We start from the raw sequence: 12,357 nt of genomic DNA, 5'->3' as shown, positions 1-12,357 counted from the left end.
GACAGGTGCATCGATAGCTCACAGTTTACAGTTAAGGAGCTCAGGTAAGAGAAAAGCAACAATTTCAGGTGTATTTATTGGTATTTTACAAAACCAACGTCCCTGTGAAGGGTTGAAGCTCTACTGTCAAACTGCTGACACAAACATCGATGACACGAGGTTAAAGGCTGAGCTTTGAGCACTGTTGGTTATGACCATTAGCTCTCTGAGGACTCAGAATGTGAAACTTTTGGTTTTGTTTGTTAAACAGTGAAGACACAAAATAAAGTTTATGTAACTGTAACTGACATGAATATAAAACTATTCCAGCTTTTCCAACAAAGCTTTCTCTAAGGGTTCCTGGCTGTTCGCACCTTTGATGACAGACCTCACAGGGTTAAAACAGTCACACCACACTGTTGTCTCTGCTGGTTTTGTCTCTTTGTCCTCTCTGGGATCTTTTTCTCTGTGTTTTTGTTACAGAAATGATCAGAGTCACTTCAAACAGAGGCCAAACTCTGAGTTTAATGAGTTCCACTGAAAGACTACTCCTTAAAAATCTAATTAACCAACTCATCTGAGCCATATATAAAAGATGCTATTATTAACATTAATGTTACAGGACAAACATGTGCGCATTACTCCGTGTCAGACACATCCATCACACAAAAAGCTTTCTGATGAGGTACAAATATTTCTACTCCAACATGATGTGAGAGAAAAAGGCAAACGAGGTTTCTGCTGCTCTGCTGACACTGAGAGGAGGGGTTACAGGTTTACTGCCCATCATCACCAGGAGCTCAGCACGATGCGTCCGCAGGGAGGTCACGTGATCCGGACGACGACGAGAGCAAGGTCAGGGTTTGTTGTATCCAAAGATTCCAACAGGAAAGTGTTTGACGTGTGTCGGCCACTGAGCCGCCAGCTGGAAAAACTTTACGTCATTCCACTCCACGCCGTCGACGGACACTGAGAGACACGAGGAGGAATTTAGTTCAACTCATGCAGCGCCAAATCAAAGTCACCTCAAAGTGCTCTGTACTGTGACTGCTTCAGCAAAAAGGAAAGTTTGAATCTTGAAAGTAGAGATAGTGTCTGTCTCCTGAATCCAAACTGGAAGCTGGTTCCACAGAAGAGGGGCCTGAAAACTGAAGGCTCTGCCTCCCATTCTACTTTTAAATACTCTAGGAACAACAAGTAGGCCTGCAGAGCGAGAGCGAAGTGCTCTAATAGGGTGATATGGTACTACAAGGTCATTAAGATAAGATGGGCCTGATTATTTAAGACCTTGTATGTGAGGAGCAGGATTTTGAATTCTGGATTTAACAGGAAGCCAAAACAGGAGCAATCTGCTCTCTCTTTCTAGTCCCTGTCAGGACTCTTGCTGCAGCATTTTGGATTAACTGAAGGCTTTTCAGTGAGTTTTTTGGACATCCTGATAATAATGAATTACAGTCGTCCAGCCTGGAAGTAATAAATGCATGAACTAGTTTTTCAGCGTCACTCTGAGACAGGATATTTCTAACTTTAGAGATGTTGCACAAATGGAAGAACGCAGTCTTACATATTTGTTTAATATGTGCGTTGAAGGACATGTCCTGGTCAAAAATGACTCCAAGGTTCCTCACAGTGTTACTGGAGGCCAAGGTAATGCCAAGTCTGTGCTTCTTTGTGTGTGTCTGTGTGTGTGTGTGTGTGTGTGTGTGTGTGTGTTTGTTTGTGTCTGTGTGTGTGTGTCTGTGTGTGTGTGTGTGTCTGTGTATGCGTGTGTGTACCTCTGAGTGTGTGTGTGTGTGTGTCTGTGTGTGTTTGTTTGTGTCTGTGTGTGTGTGTCTGTGTGTGTGTGTGTGTCTGTGTGTGTGTGTGTGTACCTCTGAGTGTGTGTGTGTGTGTGTGTCTGTGTGTGTTTGTTTGTGTCTGTGTGTGTGTGTCTGTGTGTGTGTGTGTCTGTGTGTGTACCTCTGAGTCTGTGTTGGTGTTTGGAGGTACAGATCAACCTGCTGATTCCTTCTATCAGCTGACTCCTTGACTCCGCCTCCTTCTCCTTTGCCTTCTTACTGAGAAATATGACTGAGAAACACACCTTCATTATCACCTTCATCAACACCTTCACCTCAAACTTCATCCTCCTCTTCCTCACCTTTCTTGTTCTTCTCCTTCGTCACCACCGTCATGCTCATCAGCTCTCCTCCGCTGAGCCTCGACACCTGCAGACAGCGGAAGTTGCTCTTCAGCGTGTTCTTCATCCCGATTTCCTTCTTCCGCTCTCCTCCTCCACCCTGGCTGCTCCAGTAGTCCACCTGCAGCCCCATCACCTCTGTGGGACAGCTGCACAGAAGAAAAGGACGATCACGACTCTGATCGCAGAGGAACGGCGTTCGTCTGGGGAAAAGCTGCAGGCAGGAAGTACCTGGTGGAGGGGGAGGGAGGAGGTGTCGAGGTGATGTTGATCGGTGCTCCTGATTGGGAGGGAGGAGATCCAAGTATGATGTCATCAGAGTCCACTGTGGAGGGGCAAGAGGAACATTTAACAGACATCAGAGGCTGTCAGAGGTCAAAGGGCATGGGGAGGGGGGGCAGGCATACCTGAGGTGGACATGAAGTTCTGCTCCACGATGCCGACCTTCACCAGCTGAGAGCGGGCACAGAAACAGTTATGTCCGTCACATACCTGTCATTCCAGAATATGCTTTACGTCCCTGCTGCTGCACGTTAGCACGTTAGCACGTTAGCACATTAGCATGTTAGCATGTTAGCACGTTAGCACATTAGCATGTTAGCACGTTAGCATGTTGGCACGTTAGCACATTAGCACGTTAGCATGTTAGCACATTAGCATGTTAGCATGTTAGCACGTTAGCACATTAGCATGTTAGCACGTTGGCACGTTAGCGCACATGGCAGGCGTAACGTTGGTCCATCAATGCTGAAGCAGAGCTCCAGATGTAAGCTGCCATCAGCTCTTAGTTCAGCAGACGAGAGCACAGTGCTCAAGCAGAGAAGAAAAGCGCTACAGTCCATTCACCATTTTCAACCACCTGCAGACTCCACCTGCAGCACACACCTGTCACCTGTTTGAAAATAGTAGATACACCTGTGGTATCAATGTGAAGTCCACACCGTCCGGTCACACACCCAATCAGCCTTTTACAGCTGAGGGGGTAGAAAGCATTGCAAAGCCAAAAGTGTGACCTGCTGAGCAGCTGAAATCCAGCAGCATCCTCAGCTTACAGACAGTTAAGAGAAGAGCTGATGCAGCTCGCTGTGAAACTTTATGAAATTCATTTATCAGTTTAAAGACTTTCTTTGTCTCTGCTATACCGTGACCCGACGTGTTTGGCGTTGAATGTGTCCTACAGGAACACGCAGGAGCACAGCAGCATTTCTTACCCCGATAAAAGGAAGAAACTTCTGGCAGGAGTCATCGTCGGGGCTGTGGAGCAAGAGCAAAATAAACCGATAACAGTGAGAAGATCGTTTCGTTATAAATGAAAGTTTCTCTTGCTGCAGTTCCTACGATGGCCACTGGGTGCTGCTGTGATTTTTATTGTAGAATAGGAATACTGTTTCTCACCTTACTGTACAGAAGAATACAGAAAAGTAAGAGTTAAGAAAGATGAAGGACACTCAAACCTATGTACAATAATGCAATACTGCGAGTTTTTATTTAGTTATCGTCGCGCTCTGTCAGAAAAACATTATTTCACTGGTACACTCTGAACTTTACCGCCTGCATGGCGTGGCTTCTGCTTGGGACGCATCGTTCTGAACAGCTGGGAGGATTTTAACCACAAACAAACGGGTTCAGAGCGACAAAGTAGCAGCTGTGCTGCAGCGCTTTGCTTCAACACGGCTTTGCTCAGTGGCACCAAGTGTCCAGCAATCGAAAGCAGACCGAAGACATTACAGGGGTCAGAACTCGAGTGGTGGAGGTTTACAGCAAAGGAGAAAAACTACGTTTGTGCAACAAACACAAAGAGGAAGTGTTTGATGAGCGTTCCCTATCTCCGGTCAGATCCTGATGCTGAGGGGAACATACCTCTTGTGTTTGCAGGTCAGCATGGCCTCGGAGATCGGACACAGGTGAGAAACAGCCGCTCCGGCCAAATACTGAGAAACCCGACCGGCTACACCCACAGGATCTGTCAGAAACAAACATCACATCCTGTGGTTTTTATCCTGGGTCCAAAAACACTTGGAAAGGTTGGATTTGTGTTTGAAGAGACAGAGCCACTCTCAGCCAGAGCAGCAATGCTTCAACCATGACACAAAGAAGAGGCCAAACGACAGAGTCTGCTTGTTTTACTGAAACCAGCTCAGGCTGCAACATTTGTGAGGAAACCTACCGAGAGGAGGCGGCTCCGGGCGTCCAAACAGCTCCCTCCAGCCGGCGTCCATGAACAAACCGCTGAACTTCCCATCCAGGGAAGACAGGTACTTGGCCAGCGGGTGGAGTCCTGCAGAGAAACGCATTAGAGGAAGGTTCATGAGCCAAAACATGCTGTCCACCAGCCTAATGAGCTGCCTCACATGAACTCTACAAAGCTTTAAGGAGCTCTACTCAGATCTAAAGAGAGCTCTGGATCGTTAAGCTTTCACCAGCAGCTACTGGAAACGCAGCTGGTACGAGTAAATTTCTCACTGTGTCAGGGCGGTAGGTCTTTACTCAAAACTCAACACATGAAGCACCTGCTCAGTGATCCATGTTGGGGTCATTGGTCAAAAGAAGGAATGTAGGTCACTCCATGTGTAACCTGACAAATTTAAAACACTTTCTGATCTAATGTCTCTGATTTCAATACAATTTTTTATCAAGTATAAACATAGAGAGATGGAGAGTGAGTGAATGAATGGTGGTGAAAATGAAAAAAGGAAACAGAATGTAAGAAAAGGTTAGAGCACAAGTAGAAAAGTGCACTGGGTCACCAACTGCTGCACCTGCACTGGGATAAGACCAGGTGGTAGAGAAAGGCCCTTACAAGGATATGCAATAAGCACCCCTATTCCCCACAGCCCACCACGGCAGGGAATAGTGGATCCAGGGCCCGCAATGACAACACCCCACAGCACCATCTGCATGCTGTGACGGGTCATCCACTCAATCGACAACAGACACACAGAAAAGGAACGAGACGGGACGGTCCGAGTCGGAGTCAAGTCTCCTCTTTGGACTTAGGTCTTGACATATCCTCTGCCAGACACTCTGAACAGGCGTCCAGGACCATGCAGCACGCATGCAGCTATCAGCAGAGACGCCTGTGCAGGGGTTTCAGGCTGGAACACCAGAACATCCTTTGTCTGGTATCCGGTCGTTAAGTCTGACGTCACTAGCTGTGTCTGGGCCTAAACTCCGCTGCAGGTCCATGTATCAAACGATCACTATGGCATTACTGAGAGTTGAAAAACTGTCTAAAGTCTTTCATCTTTAATAAAATGATCAGCGTTCTGCTCTACCAGGTGTAACAATTGAGTTTAACATCCAGGCATCCATGAAAACGGAATTTATGACATTTAACGGAGTTAGAAGTTAGCAGGAAGTTAGCTCGCTAGCTAGCTAGCTCGCTAGCTTCTATCTTAATACAATATAGCATGTCCTGACTGCGGGGTTTTGGAAACAAATTAAAACGTACAGCTCTTTTATCACTTCCAACATAAATGAAGACAGAAAACTAAACAGCAGTGACGTTTGTAGGGTTACTGAAGTTTGGCTAGCTGGTATTTAATGATGTGCTACGTGACCGCTAGCGACACAGCTATGTTAGCATAATATAAACAAGCTAACTTTTTTTCCACTGATAAAAGTTAACGTGAGTGTTCTCGGTGGTCAGGAACAAATGTAATCACATGGCAGGATGCTGTAAAAGGACCAAACTTCAGCAGGAGAACAACTGAGATAATCCATCCACAATACGAGGTTAGTCATTCATATACTGCTGCTGGGCTGGGCTGTAGTTACATCCTAAGGTTTTAAAAACTGAGCTTAAATAAATGATTAGCGGTAATAAAAGCCGAGGGAGGTCAACAGTGATCATTGACTATTTTAGGAGCTTTTTGAGATTAAATAGAAGAAAATAGAAAACATTAAACATGTTAACAACACAAAAGCATATTAAACGCAGACTACTTTAGGCCCGGAAGCAGGATTCGTCACGTCATCACTTAACGACCGGATTGTTTGTCAAACGGAGAGTTTTGTACTGTGTATTTGTCATCATGACTCCACATGTTTGTGTCCAGATGTTTTGACCTGGGTGGATGCACCATCGACAGCAGCTCCCTGTCCTAACACGTCTGCAGAAACGCGTCGAGTTACACAAGCAATCATTTTATTTCCTCCAGGATGTTACAGTCACGTATAAACCTGTAACATGGAAGCTCATCAAACAGCAGCTCTGGTTCTGGATGAACGGCTTTCATCTCTAAAATAAATGCAAGCTTTTATTAGCCTCACATAAATGATAGAAATACACTGGTCCCAGCACTGTGACTTACAGGATTGGCTTTTTGGATTTAAAGGTCAGTTCTTCCAAAGTGATTTGCATATTTATGTCTCTATCAACTCCTGCGAGGGGAACAATCTCTAACGGTGTCTGTATTCACTGCTGCACTGTGTGCTTTCAGAAGATATTTTCTGAACACCTGAATGAACAGGACGAAGGAGCCGTGAGTCCAATGAGACGTAAAAAGGTTTTGAGGAGCTGCTTTATTAAATCCTCTGCGACTTCACCTGTCCAAGCCTCAAAAGACTCAAAACATTATTATAGAAATAATGGTTCACTTCTCTCTGTTTGCTCCACATAGAGATGTTACTGTGGATGAAACCAGTTTGGTGAACACTGATTACTTTGGCACAGTCACAGTAAGAGGAGCACACTTCCTGGAAACACTGACTGCTCTGGAGCATCTAAAATACGAGCCAGTCAAAACCATGACAGCTAAGATAAATAAATATAAGTCCCATATTTGAGCACACAGTAATAAAAACTTCACATTGTTAAAGAATGGTGTATTTGTCATGGTTAGCAGGGCAAACCGTGTGGAATTATTAAAGGACCCAAGACGCAGGCACTACTGATATGAGGGAGCTTTATTAATGGAGAGGGAACATATAACAAAGGTGAGGCGAAAACAGAGCTGAGAAAACCTAAACTGGGAAAACTAAGCAAACACGAACCTTGATGCAGGGAGACAGAGGACGATGCAGGGAAAGAACACAGACCAGCAACAGGCAGGAGAACACACAGCGCTTAAATACTCACAGGAGTAATCGTGGGATGGGACACAGGAGGGGAACACACCTGGGAGAAATCAAGGCTGACAAGACACAGACGTAAGGCTGACAACACTCACATGAGACAGAGACCTTCAGAATAAAACAGGAAACTCACAGACACAGAACCCGACAGACAGATTCACGAGCAGAAAGTGTGACACCACACAGACAGAGGGAACACAGAGAAGTGTGAGCAGGCACAGAAACCAAACAAATGGCTCAAACAAAAGACATAACAGAATAAACAACAACATCGAATTATATAAAGAAATACAAAACACTGAGTCGTCACACTCAGGGCCGTGACAGTATTTCTGAATGATATATATTTACTAAATCTGCAAACTAACAACTGCACAATACTTGTTACAATTAAATTATTTGTAACAAAAATGAAGAAAATGTCATTTTCACCCAACTTTTTGCTGAACAAATACAAAAACCAAATGATCAGCAGATGTAGAACAAATACTGACGTCTCCAGACGGTGCTCGACAATGATTTAGTGAAATATATGTATATTTCACTAAATCATTGTCTCAGTTCACCACCACTCGCTCGTCCTTTTGTGTAATAAAAGTCCAGAAATGTTCACAGCGCCACTGTTTGCTCCCACACATGAACTGAAATCAGCTGATTGTCACGTGGGAAGAAAAACAAAACAGTTGATGTTTATTTTTCCTTCTACACGCCTGGTGTGCAGCTGTGTAACATGAGCAACAGCATAACTGTAACTGTACTGTGATTAATCAATTTAGTACAGTTACATTGCTGTGTGTGTGCGTGTGTGTGTGTGTGTGTGCGTGTGTGTGTGTGTGATAGGCGCACCAATAGGGATGATGAGAAAGCGGATGTAGCTCAACCAATCAGACGTCTTGCTGGCCAGCTGCTCTACGAAGCAGCAGAGCACTGTGGTGAGGTAGCTCTGATCTCCTCCCACTGCCACCTTCATGGTGGGCGGAGCCTGCGAGTTGCAGTTACAGCTGCAGAAACAGATTCAGGTCAGAGAGAATATATATTCATACATATATATTCATACATATATATTCATACATATATATATGCAAACTTGTTTATAATCAAATTAATTTTTGACGTAACTATGCAGGACAGGATTCAGAGCTCAGCCAGATTCAAACACTGATGTCTGAATAAAAGTACGGATGTTCTTACAATCTCTGGATGCGTCCGATGATGGTGCTGAAGGCGGCCTGAACATCAGCCGTTGAAACAGTACAGACGATTGGCTGATCGAACAGAACCTCAGAGAGATACTAAGGAGGGACAGCGCAGACACAGACACGTTGGGCTGTGAACGATCATAGAAACTGAACTCAGCCCCTGAAAGACAGAAAAAGGATGCGTACCTGTCCCTGCCAGTCTGTGGTGTTGATCAGGATAATGGAGTCAGGTATCTGATCCTCAGAGAACAAGATGTGGTTCAGCTGATCCAAAACAGACTTTCTAGCTACCTAAAAACAAGCACCGGTCTTTAGTATCAGAATTGAAGTACTGCAGTTCCTCTAGTGTCCACTTGAGGCTCCAAAAGTGAATCGGTACAGCGACTGTGTCTGTCTTTCATTTGGAGATAAGTTATCTGAATTTCAGGAGGGGGGCCTCAAACACCCCCCTCCTGGTTCGCTGTCTATCTGTGACCGCCCCTGCCCGACCAACATCCTTTTTTCAATTCATTCACTTCTCATTAGTAAATGCACATCTGCCCAGCCCGGGAGCTAACGCCAGCCTCCTCAAAGCGGAGCCTCAATTCATCCTCACGCCATCCGCCATTATCACGAGAAACGCCGTGACAACAGGATGTGGTCCCAGCTAAAGAAATACAGGTAACACAGACAGTTCACTCTGACCCTGAACCTAAATCTGACCCTCTGATCATTTTCATTCCCATCAAACAACACGGCATCCTTTCCTTCCTAACACGTTACTCGTCCGCATCAGAGATATCAGCACGATTTTCCCCAGAGACCTGACGTGTCTTAAAGTGTTACACACACACACACACACACACACACACACACACACACACACACACACACACACACAGATAATGAGGTGACCACATGCAGCATCAGTGATTTTAACACCAAAGCAGGAGCAACACTGACACCTGGTGGTGGAACATGTTCCTGCTGACACTACGGCCCCTTTTCCATTACTGCGTGGATGGACTGGGCACCACTCGACTCGAATTCACTGGTTTTCCACTACAATCCAGTCCTCAGGTACTCAGCTCAAAGGTTGTCAGGTCCTGTTGGGTGATGGAGCACCTCTTCAACCTGAACCTGAGGCTGGGGAGAGTCCCACAGCTCCCACATGGATCCTGGACTACCTCACCGACCGACCACAGTATGTGAGGACTCAGGGCCGTGTGTCGGACAGGGTCGTCTGCAGTATGGGGCCCACAGGGAACGGTTCTGGCTCCGTTCCTCTTCACCATCTACACTGCAGACTTCTCCATCAACTCCACCCAGTGCTTCCTGCAGAAGTTCTCTGATGACTCTGCAATAGTCACCTCATCACTGATGGGGACGACAAGGATACAGAGGACTGACCCAGGACTTTGTGGACTGGTGCAGCTGAACTACCTCCAGATCAACACCAGTCAAACCAAGGAGCTGGTGGTAGACTTCCGCAGGCACAAACATCCTCCACTGCAACCACTGAACATCCATTATGGACATCGAGGCTGTCAGCCTACAACAAAGACTTTACAGATGACCACACACGTGCAGACAGACACACACATCCCATACACAATGGTAACTTCCGCCCTGTATCTCTGATGCAGGCTGATGACATCAGATTTCAGTCTCTGCTCGGGTCACCTTTCCCGGCTGAGCAGGTGCTAAAAAAGTACGAGTCGATCCGACTAGCTACTAATAAAAAGAGGCTTAAACGCCTGGAACTGAGGCCTTCTCACCTGTGGAGCAGGTATCCTGCAATCAGACGATGTCTCACTGTCGAAGCTGCTCATTCTCGAGTTCTGTCTGTCCTTCATAGCGATGATCCACGTGTGGCGAGATGACTGACTCCCCGTGTTACTGCAGGAGGAGCACACAGGTGTGTGAGGCGTTTTTACACAGCTGTTCATACCTGTAGGAGCTCAAACATCTGGGAACAACATCACACGTGTGTGTACCTTGGTGACATGTGTGTCTGAGACTCTGTTTTACATAGTTTGGCAGCTGGGCCTGTGTCTGTTCCCATGGCAACATCATCTTCAGGTTTCTGTGGAAAACAAGAAGAACTTTATCTGTCCATGAAGCCAGATAACACACACCAATGAGTTAAACTGCAGGAATGTCTTAAAGACATAAAGACCTGGATGGCCACTAACTTTCTGCTTCTTAATTCAGATCAAACTGAGGTTATTGTACTCGGCGCTGAAAAGCTTAGAAATATGGTATCTAAGCAGATTCTTACTCTGGATGGCATTACCTTGGCCTCCAGTAACACTGTGAGGAACCTTGGAGTCATTTTGGACCAGGATAGGTCCAAAATGACCTATATTAACTTCATTACTTGAGTTAACGGCTTGATGGCTCGTAAACTCTTACGTGAGCTTGTCTTAGAGTAGAAGATGGAGACGGGGTGCTCGGCTGAGTAATTTACTTTGGGTAAGGTAGCGATAACTACTGTGTTGATTTCTGAAACAAAGAGAGGTGATGGTGAGCAGCCTTAAAGCCTTCGCTTGGAGAGTTGTTTTAAATTCGGTGTCGAGGGGGGAGGGTTTAAATGATGCACAGTTATACAAGTACATGTGATGAATAACGAAGCTTGAATCTTGAATCACTAGCATCATGTGAAAGCACGTGAGAAGTGAAGGGATGCGTTGAGGAATTTTGTGCACGACGGAGTTCAGATAAAAGGATCGACGTAGCAGATTATTGGCTGGCAAGAAAAATCCTGGGCAGCATTTGGTCTCTTTGACATTCAGAGTGTTTGCGTTTCTTGGATTGCTGGGAGGGAAACCGATGAAGCAGAGCTGTGTAGTCCTTCATCTGAGGTGCTGACGGACGCGATTGTAAGCAAATGGAAGGGTGAGAAAGATTATGTTACAAGAACAGACAAGTTGTAGAGCTGGGGATGTGTATACAGACAAGAACTGGAGGGGGCGTGTTGGAGGCGTGGTCCCGCTCCTGAAATTCAGATCATTTATTTCCAATTATTATTAACCTCTGTCTCTCTTCCACAGCATGTCTTTATCCTGTCTTCCTTCTCTCACCAACCAATCACAGCAGATGGCCCCGCCCCTCCCTAAGCCTGGTTCTGCTGGAGGTTTCTTCCTGTTAAAAGGGAGTTTTTCCTTCCCACTGTCGCCAAAGTGCTTGCTTACGGAGACCCACGAGGGACATGGGAGAAAGAAAAATGAAGATGCGAAATGAAATGAAGAACTTTTGCGAGCGCTCGCAAAACTTTGAAGTGGTGGGTAAGACGTCTCTGAAAACGTCGGAGCACTTTTGCAAATATAGACAGATATTTGAAGTTTACACAGCCCGAAAATATCTTAAAAGTTTATTTTGTGAGTGATAAGAGTAATATCAAAACTAGGTAGCTGCTGCCATTGTTGGAAAGGATAGGCTGGGCCACGAAGGATGCATTTGGAGCAGCCTTCGAATTGGGACTGCCTTCGTCGCCTGGCTCGTCACCTATCCCAGAATTCATAGCGCGGCCCAGTCAATGGCAGCAGCTACTTAGTTTTAATATTACTCTTATCACTCACAAATGGTCACAAAATAAACTTTTAAGATATTTTCAGGCAGAATGCAGCTGTGTAAACTTCAAACATCTGCTCAGTTTATCAAGACGCCACATATTTGAAAAAGCACTCCGACGTTTTCGGAGACGTCTGTTACCCAGTTTGATGTTTTGCGCGATCTCGCAAAAGTTTTGCAAAAGTTTATCTTCATTTTTTTTCTGCCATGTCCCTTGCGGGGCTCCGTACTTGCTCATATGATTGTTGGGTTCCTCTGCATGGATTATCGTAGGCTCTACCTTACAGTATAAAGAACCTTGAGACGACTGCTGTAGTGATTTGTCAGGATAAAATTGAATTGAATATAACAAGTGTGTGTGTCTTTGTGTGT

The 12,357-nt window shown here is 45.5% G+C and overlaps 1 protein-coding gene across 2 annotated transcripts in view; it reads right to left on the bottom strand.

Annotated features, from left to right (window-relative positions):
* Nucleotides 1-57: 57 nt before the first annotated feature.
* LOC146516041 (phosphofurin acidic cluster sorting protein 1-like) overlaps nucleotides 58-12,357 on the bottom strand; it is a 22,106-nt gene continuing 9,806 nt past the window's right edge. For both annotated transcript variants that reach the window (XM_085163937.1, XM_085163936.1), the window contains exons 12-24: nucleotides 10,410-10,498; nucleotides 10,191-10,311; nucleotides 8,620-8,724; nucleotides 8,426-8,526; nucleotides 8,081-8,235; nucleotides 4,326-4,436; nucleotides 4,019-4,121; nucleotides 3,370-3,412; nucleotides 2,566-2,611; nucleotides 2,390-2,483; nucleotides 2,120-2,307; nucleotides 1,939-2,049; nucleotides 58-948 (exon numbers count right to left, since the gene is read on the bottom strand). In XM_085163937.1, coding sequence (XP_085020063.1) covers nucleotides 836-948; nucleotides 1,939-2,049; nucleotides 2,120-2,307; nucleotides 2,390-2,483; nucleotides 2,566-2,611; nucleotides 3,370-3,412; nucleotides 4,019-4,121; nucleotides 4,326-4,436; nucleotides 8,081-8,235; nucleotides 8,426-8,526; nucleotides 8,620-8,724; nucleotides 10,191-10,311; nucleotides 10,410-10,498 — 1,380 coding nt within the window. In that variant the 3' untranslated portion in view covers nucleotides 58-835. The remainder of the gene's footprint in view (nucleotides 949-1,938; nucleotides 2,050-2,119; nucleotides 2,308-2,389; nucleotides 2,484-2,565; nucleotides 2,612-3,369; nucleotides 3,413-4,018; nucleotides 4,122-4,325; nucleotides 4,437-8,080; nucleotides 8,236-8,425; nucleotides 8,527-8,619; nucleotides 8,725-10,190; nucleotides 10,312-10,409; nucleotides 10,499-12,357) is intronic.

Source organism: Neolamprologus multifasciatus, chromosome 6 (assembly GCF_963576455.1).
Source record: "Neolamprologus multifasciatus chromosome 6, fNeoMul1.2, whole genome shotgun sequence".
NCBI classification, from domain to species: domain Eukaryota; kingdom Metazoa; phylum Chordata; class Actinopteri; order Cichliformes; family Cichlidae; genus Neolamprologus; species Neolamprologus multifasciatus.
The sequence above is the reverse complement of the archived record's forward strand: the minus strand, read 5'-3'. Positions and strand labels throughout refer to the sequence as shown.